This window comes from Malaya genurostris, chromosome 2 (genome assembly GCF_030247185.1).
Source record: "Malaya genurostris strain Urasoe2022 chromosome 2, Malgen_1.1, whole genome shotgun sequence".
NCBI lineage: Eukaryota > Metazoa > Arthropoda > Insecta > Diptera > Culicidae > Malaya > Malaya genurostris.
This window is the reverse complement of record NC_080571.1, coordinates 80,008,663-80,028,209: the sequence shown is the minus strand read 5'-3', so window position 1 is coordinate 80,028,209 and position 19,547 is coordinate 80,008,663. Positions and strand designations below refer to the sequence as shown.

At 33.6% G+C, this 19,547-nt stretch overlaps 1 protein-coding gene across 1 annotated transcript in view; it reads left to right on the top strand.

Annotated features, from left to right (window-relative positions):
* Window positions 1-19,547, top strand: part of LOC131427107 (gonadotropin-releasing hormone receptor) — a 190,246-nt gene that overhangs the window by 125,616 nt on the left and 45,083 nt on the right. The window contains exon 4 of the mRNA XM_058590031.1: window positions 832-1,015. Within this exon, the coding sequence (XP_058446014.1) occupies window positions 832-1,015 (184 nt within the window). The remainder of the gene's footprint in view (window positions 1-831; window positions 1,016-19,547) is intronic.

Genomic DNA, 19,547 nt, shown 5'->3' with positions numbered 1-19,547 from the left:
TGAGAACTGTTAAGATTACAAATCAAAGGTAAAAATCATCAATTTGGTGCATATCTAGAATATATTGTTTAGCCCTATGCACTTTTCGCAATGCGAAAGTTGCATCAAACAGGTGCAAATAAAGACAGCATCCGAACAGTCTTTCTGGCAATATGGTTAATAACACGAAAATTCGTGAACAATGTAAAGCACATCCACCTAAAATTACATCGATTGACATGTGTCAACAATTGATATTCGATGAAAGTCTCAGTGGTCCCGAGATGGCAATGACAAATTCTTTTGAGTTCGCGTACAGTATCATACACTTTAAACTTGTTTACATGAAAATTAAGCTCAATTTCTCAGAACGGATACCCACAGATGTGGTATCGGATGTCAAAGGCATGAAAAACTATGAAGAAAAAGATTCCATCGGGCATACTGGTAAGAACACAGCACAACATAATGCGCAGTCAGCAATGATTCTCACTACTGGGAATAGAGAATACTCTATGAAATAACGATTTAAGGGATTTTATTGCGAAGGGGCACTTGTACATCCTGACATCACATTTAATAAATGGAAAACGATTTGTTCAACACACTTTTGTGCTGTTCAAGTACTCACATATACAGTGATTTAATTCAGGGCACATTTTTTCTGTTCAAATAGTTTATAAAGATACCATAAGAATTCATAAACCCAACATCCGCTATATCAATCCAGCATTTCAAAATCAGCTAAACCACTTCTTTTGCTTTTCAAGAAGGTAAACGGCAAATCTCAGCTTTACGTCAAACGTTCAATCCGGTAGTAAACTTCCATTTTCTTTTTCTCTCAATTTCCAGTGGATGATTTTCCGGGTGGCGAAAGGTCCTTTTCTGGAGGACTTTTACCAGTGCGTGACGCACGGCTTCTACACCGATCGGTGGCAGGAACAGCTGTACACCACTTTCACCTTAGTGTTTATGTTCATCATTCCACTGCTGATACTGATCGGCACGTACTTATCGACTTTTAGGACTATATCAAGTAAGTATGCCCCGGATAGAGTGGACTCGGCTTTGATTGAAATCCCCCTTGGTTCGAAAGGCTCCGACTATGGCTAATTGTGTGATGCGATTATAACTTCTCGAAACTAAGCTCTTTAGAAGAATGTTGCCTTAAATACGAGCATCGTGAAAATGGCTATGTCTTGATATAAGAAATGGAACAGTCGAGAAGTTATTCCAAAGAGTCACTTGAACAGGTAACTAAGTTTCGCATCAAGATGTAAATTGGTACCGATGTTGTACTAGGCCAACTGTTGAAAAGTGAAAATAATCAAGAGAGCTTTTCTGAATAGTACTTGACAATTATTTATTAGCCAAAAATGGGAAATTTCAGGCGAAATGTATCTTCGAAATATTATACAAGGCTGTCGATAAGTCCATTAGATATTTTGGCAAACTCAATTGACTCAACCCGTTTTTTCTTAGTCCTTCAGATAAATTTCCATTAATGACAGTGGAGCTACAGAAGCTCATTTTCGACCAATTACAGTATAATCTCTTGAGGCTATTTGTTGTGACTACGACGCTTTGCTTAAGCGTATTTTTACACTACACAAGAAAATGCATTGGGAGACCACTCGTAGTTTTGTTTGAATAGTGTCCTGGCTGTCAGAGGGTGTATGAACTACAGTTGAAATCGTGTGTTATTCGTAAAAAATGAATCTGGACGGAAATGAATACAAAATTGTTGTCCTGAATTATAAATCACGAAACTTCCCACTTTATCTTTTTATAACAAATTGAAAATTTATAATAATTACATGATAAAAAACGAGAGCCGATCATTCCGTCGAAAGACGTATTGCCAAATGCCATTTCACCGATAGTACAACGAAAAACACCACAAACATTTGCAAGTTTTCAGTGAACGAAACTTCGATCTGAGTATTGATTCAAGGTTCATCTTTATTCAAGAAAGTAGTCTTTCAGGGGGGAAATGAATTTATCCGTACAATTGTAGGTCAACAAAAAGGGCGTTGACGCTATCATCTTCCATTTATCGTTATTATAAATCAATTCAAATTACGATATTAAGAATAATCAAAGATTCGGCGAAATGACCCTTTCTGTGAAATGTCCTTCAGCAAAATGAGCCTTTCGGCGATATGACTTTCTGCGAAATGACTTTGACCCATAAGAACGATTCAAATTATGAGCAAATCATCATAACTCATCACGGTCAGAACACAAATAACAGACTTCCAAGTAGAAATCACAACGTGTGTATTAAATTTAATAGTTGTAAAGGTAAAGTCGACGACACGACCTGCCACTCGTCTACCAAAACTGTATCGAAAATTTAACTACCCCTCAGTAACTGGTAATGTCAAAAAGAAATAGCTTGGAAATTTATTGAAACTGGCAACAAATACCGAAAATTATTTATCCCGAATAACAGTTACCTTAGTTACCAATGTTGTCAAATTGAAAAATATAAACAATTAAAACGGAATCAAAATGAGATTTGTGTGAATCGGAAAAAATGCTATTATGCTCTTTGTAAAAGCAGAATGTTTCATCGAAACAATTCGAAGGGTTATAAATTGAAGATTTATCCAGAAAGCAGAATTTTCACAAGAAAAAAATATTCCCGGCTTGTTTTGGGAAACATTACCCTCTAACATCACACTGAATGAATCACACGTGGATCGCAGAAAAATTAACACTAGCTTCTAAAAAAATTCTCGACTGTCTCTGATTCAATTTTTGTGCACAATTTCTAAATAAAAGTGTGAAAGGAACAAATACACATGTAAATACATATTCATTACATGTTATGTTTAGGTAATAACATAATTAAATCAAATTTTATTTTTATTTTACTTTTTTCCATTTTGTGCCTTATAATCACCAAATTATCAATTTGAGGTACATATTTTTCTGTTTTCATTAGTTCCAACCTTTTCGAGTCTTATAACTTTGCTATTTCCCAGTGAAACATAACATGAATATGTCGTGAAATATGAGGGTATGATCATGCTGACTGTTTATTTATAAAGCGTCCTTTGTGATTGTAACATTTTCGAAATTACTTTATCAATTAGCATTCAAAACTGAAATCTATTCAGTTTTATATTGATACTCCATAATATTCAGAACCACACATTCCTTGTAGTTGTCTTTCAGGCAACTAGTATTTTGAAGATCTTCTTCGGAATTATTTTCTCGCATTCAACAGTTTGCACACAATTTCTAAAACACCGTGCTTTTGTACAGTGTCCAATCAAAATCTTCGTTAGAATACCATCCAAACCAACTGGATGGATTAAAGTTGTAGCCATACTGATACCTTACAAAATCTTCCTGCTTGTCACGGAACTGAAAAAGTTAATATTTTAATCCATGATTATCGATATATTAATAATATTTAACAACCTAATTCAAATCGTTTGGACAAACGGTTTATGTTTTCGGAAAAAGCACTTACGCTTTTTACGCTCCCGCTGTTCGGTAATGTTTTGTTTTGTTTGATCATATTATAGAGGTTCCTTGGTAACCTGCACATAGAAACCAGAACAGTGTTGCTCGAAAAGATTATTTCTATCATGAGCAAGGGGTCTTTCGATATTCGATAACTGATGGTAATTCATTAACAGACCGTTTTAATACCGATTTTTCTTCGGAGTGTCTGGTCGTGTCGTCGGTAAAGTGATCATCAAGAAGTAAAAAAATCGTATCGCGTTAAAACTCTGGTTGGAAACAAAAATTTGCACTCGATTTCCTCGGCGATGGCGAATCTAAACTCAGATTTGTTCATCTGAATTTCGTGATCCCAATTAATTGCTTCAAAATTCTATCCAGGGTAACGGTTAAACATACATATCGTTCATTCGTTTATCGTTTATCGTTTATCGTTTATCGTTTATCGTTTATCGTTTATCGTTTATCGTTTATCGTTTATCGTTTATCGTTTATCGTTTATCGTTTATCGTTTATCGTTTATCGTTTATCGTTTATCGTTTATCGTTTATCGTTTATCGTTTATCGTTTATCGTTTATCGTTTATCGTTTATCGTTTATCGTTTATCGTTTATCGTTTATCGTTTATCGTTTATCGTTTATCGTTTATCGTTTATCGTTTATCGTTTATCGTTTATCGTTTATCGTTTATCGTTTATCGTTTATCGTTTATCGTTTATCGTTTATCGTTTATCGTTTATCGTTTATCGTTTATCGTTTATCGTTTATCGTTTATCGTTTATCGTTTATCGTTTATCGTTTATCGTTTATCGTTTATCGTTTATCGTTTATCGTTTATCGTTTATCGTTTATCGTTTATCGTTTATCGTTTATCGTTTATCGTTTATCGTTTATCGTTTATCGTTTATCGTTTATCGTTTATCGTTTATCGTTTATCGTTTATCGTTTATCGTTTATCGTTTATCGTTTATCGTTTATCGTTTATCGTTTATCGTTTATCGTTTATCGTTTATCGTTTATCGTTTATCGTTTATCGTTTATCGTTTATCGTTTATCGTTTATCGTTTATCGTTTATCGTTTATCGTTTATCGTTTATCGTTTATCGTTTATCGTTTATCGTTTATCGTTTATCGTTTATCGTTTATCGTTTATCGTTTATCGTTTATCGTTTATCGTTTATCGTTTATCGTTTATCGTTTATCGTTTATCGTTTATCGTTTATCGTTTATCGTTTATCGTTTATCGTTTATCGTTTATCGTTTATCGTTTATCGTTTATCGTTTATCGTTTATCGTTTATCGTTTATCGTTTATCGTTTATCGTTTATCGTTTATCGTTTATCGTTTATCGTTTATCGTTTATCGTTTATCGTTTATCGTTTATCGTTTATCGTTTATCGTTTATCGTTTATCGTTTATCGTTTATCGTTTATCGTTTATCGTTTATCGTTTATCGTTTATCGTTTATCGTTTATCGTTTATCGTTTATCGTTTATCGTTTATCGTTTATCGTTTATCGTTTATCGTTCATCGTTTATCGTTTATCGTTTATCGTTTATCGTTTATCGTTTATCGTTTATCATTTATCGTTTATCGTTTATCGTTTATCGTTTATCGTTTATCGTTTATCGTTTATCGTTTATCGTTTATTGTTTATCGTTTATCGTTTATCGTTTATCGTTTATCGTTTATCGTTTATCGTTTATCGTTTATCGTTTATCGTTTATCGTTTATCGTTTATCGTTTATCGTTTATCGTTTATTGTTTATCGTTTATCGTTTATCGTTTATCGTTTATCGTTTATCGTTTATCGTTTATCGTTTATCGTTTATCGTTTATCGTTTATCGTTTATCGTTTATCGTTTATCGTTTATCGTTTATCGTTTATCGTTTATCGTTTATCGTTTATCGTTTATCGTTTATCGTTTATCGTTTATCGTTTATCGTTTATCGTTTATCGTTTATCGTTTATCGTTTATCGTTTATCGTTTATCGTTTATCGTTTATCGTTTATCGTTTATCGTTTATCGTTTATCGTTTATCGTTTATCGTTTATCGTTTATCGTTTATCGTTTATCGTTTATCGTTTATCGTTTATCGTTTATCGTTTATCGTTTATCGTTTATCGTTTATCGTTTATCGTTTATCGTTTATCGTTTATCGTTTATCGTTTATCGTTTATCGTTTATCGTTTATCGTTTATCGTTTATCGTTTATCGTTTATCGTTTATCGTTTATCGTTTATCGTTTATCGTTTATCGTTTATCGTTTATCGTTTATCGTTTATCGTTTATCGTTTATCGTTTATCGTTTATCGTTTATCGTTTATCGTTTATCGTTTATCGTTTATCGTTTATCGTTTATCGTTTATCGTTTATCGTTTATCGTTTATCGTTTATCGTTTATCGTTTCCTCAAAGAATTACAACTGATAAAAATAAAAAGGTTAACTTCAAGAGCGTGTTTCCATATAAGTCACTGAAAAAAAACGAGCAAAATGTTCTTCTTTTTACCCTATAACTCTTGAATTGTGCAGGTCTGGTTAGTTGATGGCAGAAAAATTTAATTTCGAATAAACCGGATCTCAGTTACCTGTTCCAGATAGTGATAGAAAACTCCAAAAGTCGCTTTATATTCCACATTTGACTGGAGGGATTATCTCTAACTTAGGCTCGAATGAAAGATTTTCTGATCTCAGAGGCTCTTATTGAATTTAATCCCAGTCCGATTCCCAGCTCCGGAATTACAGAATGAAGAGTGTTGAAAGTTTTAATTTTTTATTTAGAGTGACAATGCAGAAAGTGTAAAAATTCACCTAAATTTGTCTCAAAACTGTTTTAATTTGTAGTTTATGTTGTTAGCCTCTTGTATTTCCCCCAGAGTCAACTCAATTTATTTCTAAACCTCATTAATTTTTAAGTTTCATCTCTCTGGTCTAAAACAGATGTTTAAGTAGCATCTCACAGAGAAAATTTTATGCTCCTGAACTTAGGAGAAGTAGAAATCATATGAAAGAGATGACCCACTAGGAAGCTAGCACGCACGAGGCATGTCACGTGCATATCTCATACCAGTGTCTTTGAAAGTTGGTTCAATAAATAATTGTGATCATAGTTGAAAAATGAAAAGAATCTTATCGACTTCAATTGCTAGATTCAGACAAATAGCGACAATCAAAAACAAAGGGTTATTATCAAAATTGGTTTAATTGGTTTCCAAAGTATTCTTCGTGTAGATTGAGAAACGTAAACAAAGTGTAATCCAACTAATGTCTGGAGGTAGACATTTTAGTTTGTCCAGTTTCATCATTCTTCTAAAAACAACATTCTGGTAAAAAGACGTAAAAATTCATTTTACTAAAGTTTCTTATCTTTTGAAAAATGTTCGAGATGTTCGAAAGACTAAATAAAACCGTCAACCTCGCAATATTTAGAGACATACCAGTTTCGCCGAGCATCAATCAGAAACTTTGAGTACTTTTGTCAACTTTTTACTTTTACTAAATAAGAGAAACTTTTATTCTATTTTTGGTCATTCCTGCAAGAATCCATTATCGACTCAAATCAACTAAAACAACTACAAAAACAAATCGATCGCTTTCGTGTCATGACGATGCCGTTCTAACGAAAACATAAGTAAACCTATATGCTCCACTGGAATCCAAATTTCGTTTGGCAAATGAAATCACGTCTCTGTAACCATGCCCAAGCAAAATGTCACATAAATTAGATTTGTCGTTTCGCTCAATTTTATATACCGTAAAAGGGGTCGACTTGAAGCATTTTTCATTACACGTCAGCTGCTGGTTCGACAACGAACACTAGAGAAAAAGTCCACCCGGAAAATTGTTGTTGGGTTCTGGGGCCATTCACCCTTTCAGTTAATATGTGCCAGAAGACTTTGATTTTCCGCATGTATTGGCCAACAAAAAAAAAACAATATTTATTGCAGTTCATCAAACTCAAATAGACAAACTAATCACTTCGAAAAGCTTCAAAATATTCGGAACCCGTCTACCTCGGCTCCCATCCCACTGCGATCGACATCCACAAGCCAATAAGTGCATTGTCAAGAAAAGGTCTGCTTTTCATGTTAGCAAAGCAAATTACCAACACATCTGAGGGGTTTCGGTGTGAAAAGAGTCGTTAGGGTTGAGTGATGTTCTGAGAGTATGAACCTTGGAAAAAACGGATGTTGAAAAGGAGGGCATCAATTTTTCACGAACGAACTACTTGACATGGTGACATGGCTCAGCGGCCCAATGAACCCTCCTTGATGTTCCGCCCGCGTCACCAGAATAATTTGTGACAATCAACTTCTTTCTTCTGTCTTCGGTGTCTTTTTTTGCTGTTTTGGATCCCAAATCCTACATATTGTAAATCAAGGTTGTTTTCTCAATAATGGTTGTCACGTGATGATTGAGCGGTTGCTAATTAGGGCCACAACCCTTAATAATGAGAGTTTAATCACATTCCTGATGATTTCAGTTGCTGAGTGCTACATTAAAAAAACCTTTTTTAGTCCACCTAGTGATGTAATGATGCCTTCTTCACTTATATTTTCAAAAATATCAAGAAATTTTTTTTTTTCAATCTTGAATAAAATAAGAAACTTACTTTGGGTATGAACTAACATAACCTTTTCAGTTTGTAAACAATTATGTCGCACTAAATGATTAAACACACTCTACCCTATAGATCTGGAACCGGAAGTCGGATTCGGATGAAATTAAACAGCAACCTATGAGACTATAGGAACTTTCATTTGAGCCTAAGTTTGCGGAAATCGATCAAACCGCCTCTGAGAAAATTGAGTGAGTCTTGTTTTAAACTGTTTGACCACTATTTCCGGTACTTTTGGAACCGGGAAGTTGGAACCAGTATAGCCGAATTAGTTTCTTTAGTAAGTAACTAATATAGCCTACAAATTGAATCAGTTTTGAGCCAAATCTAGAAGAATTTTTACCTCTTTTGTTTCGTCGCTCTAAATGACGGTGTGCAATTTTAAACACACTTCACCATATGAAAGCATGGTGAAATTCAATAGCAACCTATGAGCATATGAAATTTTTTATTTTATGAGATTTTTTATCATGATTTTGTAATAACACTAACAAGTAGGTACAAATTAAATAAAAGTTATTCAAATTTACATTTTTTTCACCTGAAAAATATAGATTTAAATTTGGCAACCCTGCACGATACACTGCAAACGGAGCAAAGCCGCACGTACCGACGCGTACCAGTTTTGCATCGTCATTTTGAATGACGATTTACAGGTTTTGACACTCATCGCCCTATAATTTCGGAGCCGGAAGTCGATGAAATTGCACAGCATATTTTAGGACAATGAGAGCTTTAATTAGAATCATGATTTGTGAGAATCGGTCTAACCATTGCTGAGAAATCGGAGTGAGTTCCGTTTTTTGAGATTTTCTTACTATTATCGGTGCTTTCGGAAGCGGAAACCGGGGACTAGTAGTCCCAAAGTAGTTTTATATATTCATTAACTAACAAGATCCGTCAACTAGATGAATTTAGCAGTAAGTTTTATAAAACTGTGCACCTCTTTTCGCCATCACTTGTGAAAAAATGCTCATGAAATTGAAAATTTCACAAATTGTGCTGTAATACCGGAACCGGAAGTCGGATCTGGATCTGTTTTCCGGGGACTTTTTAAAGAATTTCAACACATTTTATTTGTTTCTTAGTTTGTGAAAATCGGTTATGAAATTTCAGAGAAAACTGAGTGCGCATTTTTTCATAAATTTTCACATAGTTCCTTGTAATTCCAGAACCAGAAGTCGAATCTAAATGAAATTGAAGAAAATTTTATGAGGCCATAAGACCTTCCAGTTGAATCAAAGTTTGTAAAAATCGGTTCAGCCATCTCTGAGAAACGTGTGTGACAATTTTTTTGTGGATATCACCCTATAATTCCGGAATCTGATCTTTATAAAAAATTATAGCAGTATATGGGACCATAAGACATTTCATTTGAATATTAGTATGTGAAAATCGGTTCAGTAATCTATACATAGTGATACAAACACACACAGGCGTTTTGTGATCTCGACGAACAGAGTTTGATGTTTTTTTTCCTACGGAAATAGTGTGAATGTTGGGTGTTTGAAATTAGTGTAATTCATAACTTGTGTACTTTTGCAAACAAACAATTTTCTTATTAATTTGTGTGTTAAAATAAGTGTGATTTGAATTCGCCATGCTTTAGTATAGGTGCATCGTTGAAAGTAAGGAAATGAAACCTCACACAATTCACACAATCTATTAACTTATGCGAACGATTTTATGTATACAGATATGGGAAGAAACGTGTTAGTTTTATTCGTATTCACGTCATCCAGTTATGTCTCTGACATTACCCACCCACTTTTATCTGGCTGAAATTGTAGCGTAACGCACATTACATTTATAGGTATAACTTCAGCGGGATTGACGTTATCATGGTCTTCCTTGCAGTATCAATTTAGGCGTTATGTCTAAAAATAATAAATCATTTTATATGAACGGCTGAATGCAAAAACCAGCTAAGTGCAGCTTAATAGTTTGTAAAAGCCGTTGAAGTATTTTTGAATGTAAAACCCGACTGATTCTTCCTGAACAAAAGTTTTTATTCTGTTCTAGCATTCAAAGTTTATTTTCCGACTGCTACTGAAGACGAAGCATAACTATTTTGTTTATTACGGGCGGACTGAATGCCAATATAATTTCATACATAAATACTTTTTAAATAATCTAATAATTACATATGTGTACTGGAGAATATTCTGTAGAAACAAAAAAGTCTGTTATATGTATATTTATGACCATTAAACTAAGTAGTTTGGCTTGAACATATCTATGTATTTTAATAGATGATGGTCATAATCGAATATATCCTAAGGTTTATAATAGCTATCATAATATTACAACAACAAAAGTATCGAAAATATAAAAATTTCTTCAGTTGTGTTCAATCAAAACATTACTTCAGTGAGTGTTCTGTAAGTAGCAGAAACTTTACGTCTGCTTAGCGGTTCAAATTGAACTGCCGAGTTTAGCACTAAGCAGTTCAACTTGAACTGCTCTGCACTGATGAGTCAAAGACGAAACGTAAAAATAATTACTTCAGTGATTGCAAAAGAAAATATGTAACCGTACTTAGTTTGTTCGTGATCTTATAGGATGTCAGTTGTCAATCAGTCGATTTATCTATAGACATAATAAATTTTAAACTACTGAATAAATATTTCTTAGAATCAAGTACACAATTTCAGTAGTGCTTTAATTTTATTATCCCGGGTTGGCGGTTCAATGTATAGGGCGCTGGTCTTACAAGCCAGTTGTTCGAGCCTCGACCTGGAAGGGTTCTTAGTGTCAGCAGAATCGTAGTACCAGCCATGCAATGATCCTGTACGCTATGAAAAGGCTGCGACGTCTGTTGAAACAAAAGGAATGTAATGCCAAGACTTTGTTTTGCTTTGCTAATTCCATTGTCTGCAATTTGTCAATATGTTGTTCTATCACAAAGTCGGCCATATTGCACTTGATTCAGAGGGTTCTAAGTGATTTTCATGGGAGAATAGCTATTACTAATGGTTGTGATCCTTTTGATCATAAAGTCATGAATAATTGTCTTGATTTCATGGGAAAATAAAAACATTGGCTTCATGCTTTTTTAACCATGACAACGATAATGGATCTCTAGCTGTGTAGCTTTACTCGTACTAAAAATCAAAAACATGATCGATTAAAGTGTTGGTATTTTTATAAAGAATATTCATCAGTTTTCTATAGCTTAATGAGATATAAATATTAAGATCATTATTGAAGGAATCCAGGCAAAGTGTATTAAATATATTAAATGTTTATATCCTCTTATAAACAGAAATTCTAAGCTCTGTCTAAAAAACAAATTGTTAATTTATAAACAAATTTTCAGATCAGCCATGCTTTATTCAGTACCAATTTGGTCAAGTTGTTGTTCCACCAGGAAGAAAACGCTTCAAATAACGCTTCAGAATAAAATTCTGAAAATTATTTTGAAGCATCCTCCCTGGTTTAGTACAAATGAGTTACACAGACTCACAAATATAGAACCATTAGATATAATGTCACATAATATTATAAGCAAATTCCGACAAAAATCGATGCAATCTTCAATTGAATCGATTCGCTCACTTAGTAAGTTAGTTAAAAAAATTTTAAAAAAATATAATTGTAAGAGCATCTAGCTATACGCGGTTGATCTAAATGTTATGATAAATCGACGTTAATTTTAAACCTAATTGAAAATAAGTGGCATAGAATATCCTTAAAAAATTGTTCGTTTGTGAAAATCGGTTGCAAAATGCCGGAGAAATAAGATACATCCAGCTGGCGCGATGAAACCAAAAAGACGGGTGGGTAATATCAGAGACATAACTGAATGACGTGAACACAGGTGCGTATACAAGGGGGGATTTATGGATTCAAACCCCTCCCGAAACTGAAAAAAATAATTCTGATATGAAAACTTTTCTCTATAAATATGGCGAATTTCACGCCAAATCGATTTGTTGTCCTAAAATAGTCATTTTGCATACTTTGTTTTTTTTTTTCAAAATTCCAGCCTGAAAAAGGCTAAACATTTTTAACTGATTTTTCGCAGTTATTGTCGAAAATGATGAATCCTACAAAAAAGTGGTTTTTCACTAAATGAGTCAAATTTTTTAATAAAAATGCTGAAAAAAAATTATTTTAAAAATTTAAAATTGATTTACACAGCAAAACCATTATTGATTTTGATAAAATTTTGTACCAAGATAAGTGATTAGGTTCCCTGTCAACCAATCATACATTGCAAGATGGGTAGATTCAAGAAAAAAAAGTTTTGGCATTAAAAATGTACTTACACTATATGAGGCCGGGTGTCAATTAAAAGTTTTACAAGTTGTCGCGTAACCTTTTTGTGTCATAATTTTGAACGTTAATAACTCGGTCATTTGTTGATGGATTGTTATAATTTAACAACCAATCGATTCGGAAACTTTTAACTTAAACATGTATGACGACGTCGTTTCAGTATTTCAATGGCATATTATTGAAAAAATGGTTGGAATCGACCAATGTTTTCATCCACCAATCCCAGTTGTACAAAATGACGTCAACTTCTTGTTCGGCATAGGAGGCTTTGCGTCATGCATAAAAAACACCGCATCGTTCTGCGTAGTATGAAGAGAAATCTATAAATATATGCTGCACAATATTTCTTTGCCTAGTTGATGTTTGACTGTGAATGAAACAAGTAGCTCGTCCAGTAAGCTGATGCTGAATTGTATATGCGTTCACTTGCTGGATTGTCGCTTTTGTATAATGTGTTGGTGAAATTTTCTGCTGTCTGCGCAACACCGTGTTCGCTTGAATATCTTATTTATCATCTAGCTATTGACGAACCGAATCAGCGTGGTTACCGATTCTTTTGAAATATTCCATGTATTTAGCAATTTTTTGGTCGATTTTGCCATTAAAAATTCCTTACACTTCGCTTCTCGAGGCTGGGTGTTAATTTAAAATATACAAAACAAATCGCGTAACATTTTTCTGTCATAATTTTTAACGCTTATAACTCAGTCATTTGTGGATGGATTTAAATAGTTCAATAACCAATCGAATCTGAAACATTTAACTTAAACGTCATTTGAATATTTTATTGCATACCATTGAAAAATTGGTTTGAATTCAGTATTTTATTTTTGTTCTCTGGTAACTATCAGGCCAATTTAGAATTATTGGCGATAGATTTTTCGGATCTAATTTGCAGCGCTTGTTCCTCGATGATTTGTTAATGGATTTCCTTAATTTAAATGATTCCAAAGCTTCAATATTGTAAGCTTAAAAATGTTTTAATTTGTCAACGGATCGGTTTGCATACTTGAATCTCCATTCCCATACGAACAAAACGTGACAATGTGACTGAACAAGTTGTTGTCCCTCCAAGAATTAAACGCTTCAAAATTAAATTCTGAAACTTATCTAAAAGCGGCCACAGGCTCACATATACAGTACAATTAGATGCAATATCATATAGTAGAAAAAATAAGCTCAAGGTAAGTTCACCTGCGATTCTACATGTATCGTTTGAATAGGAACCCTCGTAGAATTAGGTTAATGGCCAGTTTCAGTTCAATTATTATTTGCTTCAAAACAATAAGCGTCTGATGACTACACGCGTTGTAACTATGTTATGACAATGTTCATTCATGTGTTAATAACATCAAGTTACAATATGAACAAAATTTCGGAATTTTGTTGCGTATCCATTCCGTATATTCCTAATATGCCAAAGCGAAAATCAATTTAAGTAAGTAACTCTTTTATGCGGACTGTTTCACATGTTTTCTTACTCATATTGTTGCCATATTATTTACCGACACTTTCCGAAGATTATGAAGAAGGATTAATAAAATTACACTATTACTAAGTACAACATTTTTGTTAAAATAAATAAAATCTTCTCTTGGATCGATTAACTTTTTATAAAATTAATAAGTTTGTACGTTTCTCGAAAATTATTATCATAAAATAAAATAGTTTTATTTGTTCAGGTTCAAATCTTTAGGTTGTTTGTATCTAAAGTTGAGCTTTCAAGTAACTTTGAATTCATCATAATTGACTTCTAGTTAAAGGACGTTATTCAAAAACTTAACAATGTAAAAATTTGTGGAAAGGGATCAAAATTGAATAGAATCAATTATCAAGAAAGAATCTAATTGTCAATTTTATCATTCGCTAACAATCTAAGCGCTTAAACTAGAGCAAGTTTGTAATTAGTCAATTAAATAGGTTTTTAGTTTAGTGTATCATCATCATTATCATCTTTTTTTTGTATTAATTATGAAGACCCTAGAAACGTTTCATTTTTAATGTTATTGTGCACGGTCGTGTCTTGAATACAACCCTCAATTTTTTTTGCTCCCGTAAAACACAATGAGCAAAACACTTTATCAGTAACAATATAATCAAACTTTCCATTCTTCATGTGCTGAAGTTTTCCGAAATAATTCCATGCGTTACTTGATTTTCTTACACAATGTGAGGTGCCAATGGCAAGATCCATGGTAGGAACTTCGTTTAAATTTAAAATTAACGGCATAACGTAATTCAAGTTTACAGCGATTAACTTTCGAAAGAAAATATGTACACACTCATCCACAACTACTTAGCATGGTAAAAAAAAACTACTCAAAACTGAGTTTTGTTTTAACTGGGTATTACAATTTCTGATCATTAACTTTTACACGATGCCACCACTGATGAACGATTGATAAATAAATGTCATCTTTGACACCTTTCGGTGGTCCTGGTCCTGGAACTCAGTGGAATGACATGAAAATCTGATGAAACAGAATGAAATTAACATGCAAACAAATATTTGGCAGTTGGTAATCGATGTTTACCAGCTCATTTTATGAGGTTATTTGAATTTCGTATTAAACCAAATTGTGTTTTTATCGTGATGTCAAAAATGAACAAGCATTCATCCTTGACAGTACTGCCTCCATGGATTTTACCCTATGTCTGCGTTATGTTAAACCAAGTTACCTTGCGAGTATGAAAACAGTACGGCTGAATTGTCAAATAAATTGAGGTTAGCAGTGGAAGTGGCACCTAATAGTAGGATTATTTTCATTAGTTTCGTATTTACACTGTCACCGTAAAGATAGAGCGACGATTTTTTTTCAGAAATAAGCCAGATCCACTCACTTCATAGACTGGAATAATGAATAAATTGAATTATGAACGCATTTTTAGATAAGACTGCTGAGGCTCCTGTTTAAATTGAAGGGTAATGAGTGGAAAAAATAAGTATATCCTTTTCGTACGTATGTAATTAACATAACATCGATTTGGCGCTCAAATTCATTCAGATATCAAAAATAATACCAAATTAACAAATTCAAGTTTTAATTACTTCACATTTGTATCGATTTCTTATAAAAACGGGTAAATATTTTGAAAAATCATAGTAGAAGTAGAAGAAAATGTTTTTACTTTGAGTTGGTAACGTTGATCTTAATTTATTGTGCGAAAACTAACGTTTATTTAGAATGGACCATGAAACTTTGTTCAATACCATTTTTCAAATGCTCGGAAATAACAAATAAAGTATCCAAAATAAATGGTACTCGATCGCTAAACATTCTAGTACCCAAAAAATCCACACTACACTGGTTTCTAAAAAAATGTTAATCCGAAAAAACCTAACATTATTTATTTTTTTCTACTCTGAGTTTACTTTTATTGCTGATATCTATTATTACTATTGAATAAACGAAAAAAATGTTGCAAATCACTACTGTCGATATGAAAATTTTCGGAAGAACCCTCCTTTTCTTGGTTCAATTTTTCATTTTCAGATGTCGCGACCGATAATGTTGCGATAATGTGCCAATAGCTCAAAACCTTTTAAATAAAGACAGAAAATAGAGTTTGAATCAAATTTCGTGAAAACTGTAAACAATTTTCCACATTGATAAAATCATTTTTTCGGCTGATGTAATATAATCGACGACACGATTGAAATGTGATAACCGGCGCGCTGATCATCAATTATCGGCGGCGGCGGCGTTGCGCGGCGGCGCACAGCTCTAGTCGTAAGTCCACTATCGGTTTTGCACGATACGCTTTGTGCGATGATTCGTTTTATTCATATGTTTAATATTTTCCGCGCTTTATTTGGCACTGAATTTCACCTTAATGCTCGTTCATAGGATATCTTATACTACTAAAAAAATTTTCATGAATTGCTGAACAAATTTCCGATGGTATGAGGAATAAATGATGTTGCTGCTTAAAATACAACAAAAGATATTCACGATCAAGTTCTACCCATTCTTGTTCAGGGCAAATTTTGAAAAGGCACCCCATAGTAAAGTAAGTCGAATTCATAACCATTACTCACGTTCTATTTTCATAACGTGAAATAAGTTCCAAAAATAAGACACTAATTTTGTTCATTTACATATTCCAAATTATTCCTGTACGCCAATCACGATATGCGCACCCCGCACTGTGCTTTTCGTGTCTAGTCGTGTGCGGTACACAGCTCTTCAATTTTTTACACTAGTATGGTGAAAGAAGAAAAAAGACTGACAAAGTATAAGAATTTGGTTGCCAGTAGCATAATTAATGCAAAAGCAATCAATTTGATATTCTCAGAAATGTTCAACTTAATGTTGGAGCCAGTTCCCCTAACCAAAATTTATCAGTTTCACCCATTATTATCAACATTAAATGAGAGGTCATTTGCCGTTCGTATAATGTTAATTACTCTCACCTGGAGCCGACAACAATTTCCTGCCGCTGTTACGAACGACAATAATAGATTCCTATCGCATAACATGTCAACCAATATCCGTTATCGGCTAATCTGGCATATGACTTGTCTATTATGCCTCGGTTTATTCTTTCGTACAACGAGCTCCATCAATCGATACATTAACCTGTCTTTGAGCTTTTCATTTGTTACCAATTGAGGTGAATAGCATGTCGGGTAGGTAAACGACCATTTCATGTTGTTTCTCAACGGATGGTGGACAAATCATGCTGTCAGGAGTGAGCAGGTACGTTATGAACTATTAACAACAAAAACAAGAAGTCAGGTCATTTGGTACAAACAAAATGAACAATTCAAAGAAATTTAATCAAAAACATGGAAATGAAATGCTACAATACCAAAGCTCACCCATTCGCGCTTCTATTCCCCGAAGTTCGATGCTTCAAAAAAAATCAACGCATGAAAAATGTACTCCATCCGATGCTGGTAAAGTTTACCTTCACCAAGAAATCAATTCAAAGCGTTCAACAACAGACCACCCATCGAAACCGTGCGCTCGAGAGTTTCGTTTCGTGTTGAAACGTGACTGTGATAAATCCTCCTCTGATACCGCTTCTAACGGGCTTAATCTTATAGTACATCAACACCGTTGATACGAGTATTATTTCGTTACGATATCCAGCTTAAGTCGTCTTTTGGGAAAGGATACGAGTTGATTGAATATAGTGACAAACATACTTTCATTCGTCTCTGTACAGACCTGTAGCCGTAGCTTTTATTCGAACGCGATGCTTTTCTAATTTTTCAAATTATCCAACTTGATTTATTGATTGGTTGACGCAATAACGAAGGCATGTAGTTTTCAGGCTTCGCAAATCGTTTTTCACTTCTTATGCTGTCAGTCAATTTTCACGATCATCAATCAACTATACTTGCAATTCTATAACACAATCACCAGATGTTCAGGGTACGACCCTTAACATGTGTAAACAAGTAAATTAGCGTTTTCCATTAAACAATCTACTGAAACATGTCGGGTGAACATATTCTGATAGCGTTGTAATGGGACTCCAGCTTAATTTAGCAGTAACCTTAGAGAACCCATTTCTCGGATGTTTTCCTTAATTCATGAACGCTTTTGCACACCAATTCATCATAAGGAAACGTTATAGTTGCACTGAATGCATTAAACATGCCTTTATGGAAAAATGAAGCATTTCACACTGCAATTGAATACTCATTATTTTCACACATTATTCACCTACTCTACGACTTGGAGTTTGAAGAAGTGCCGGAATACATAAAAATCAACTTCGAAGAAGTCAAGCGGAAACTAAAATTGGCAAAGTCTATTGAATGTAGAAAGGAATGTCGTCGAAGAAGTGGACAAATTTTATCATATCATGGATTAAGTACTACCTGAAACACTGCCAATGAAAAAGAAAAGAAAATAGAAAACAGAAAGCACATGAAATTTACAAATAATAGAAAACTGAGGCTTACCTCTAAAATTAAAAAAAAAGGCGGGTGGGTAATGCCAGAGACATAACCGGATGACGTGAATACGAATAAAACGGATAGTTCAGTTTTTCTTCATTGTAAAGAAGCTGAATTATGAATCTGGAATTCTGGAACCAAATTTTGAAGCCGAACGCAAGAACTGCTAGAACTAAATTTTGGTGCAAAATTATGGAATCTGAAATCGGGAATCGAATTCTTAAACTTTGTTCTAGCACTGAATTCTGAATCTGGATTGTTGAACTGATCACTGAACCTGCGATCTGGAACTGAATTCGAAACCAGTAATTTTAGTAACAGAACTACGCTTCAGTTTTCAAATTCGGATCAAGACACCAGCTTCAAAACTGAGCTTTATAATCCAGATTCAGAATATAGTTCGAAAATCTTCAGAATCTAGTTCCAAAATTTAATTACACTTCTGACTTCAAAGGATTCAGAATAAAATTCTGAAAATGATTCTGAAGCGTCCTCCCTGGTTTAGTACAAATGAGTTACACAGACTCACAAATATAGAACCATTAGATGTAATGTCACATAATATTATAAGCAAATTCCGACAAAAATCGATGCAATCTTCAATTGAATCGATTCGCTCTCTGTATTAGTTAGTAAGTTAGTATATAAGTTCCTTTTCCCCATTACACAATACAAGTAGGTTTAGAATTTTCCCTACACAAAAATCTCAGAATTGCGGAAGCAAATGATGTCTTCATGGTAATAACCAAATCATATATATATAACAGGGCTGAAAAGTCATTACTTGTGGCTGAACACCCAATTTAAATCTTAATAATTTAATTTTAACTCATATTCCAATAAAAAGTTATTTAAAAAAAAAAAAAAAAAAAAAAAAAAATTACACTTCTGAAATTGTAAAAGTGAATTTTGGAAGCAAATTCAAGAGCTGCTTTCTGGAGCTGAAATCTGGTTTCTGAAAAGCTTTTTTGAACTGAATTCTTGGACTGAAGTTCCAGAACTTGAGGTTCACAACTCAGTTTTCGAATTCGGAACCTGAATCCAAAGTCCGAACGAGTGGAACATAATGTTCTGAACAGAAATTTCAATTTTGAAATTTTGTTTCAAAATTCAGTCCTGAATTTATTACCAGAGTCCAAGTCTAGGATCAGTTCCGGATTCAGGTTCCAAAATCCAGAATTGGAATCTAGTTCTCAAATTCGTTTTAAGTTCCAGAATTCTGGGACACGATTCTGCCCTGGATTCTAGACGAAGAACTGAATTTGAGATATTAATTCT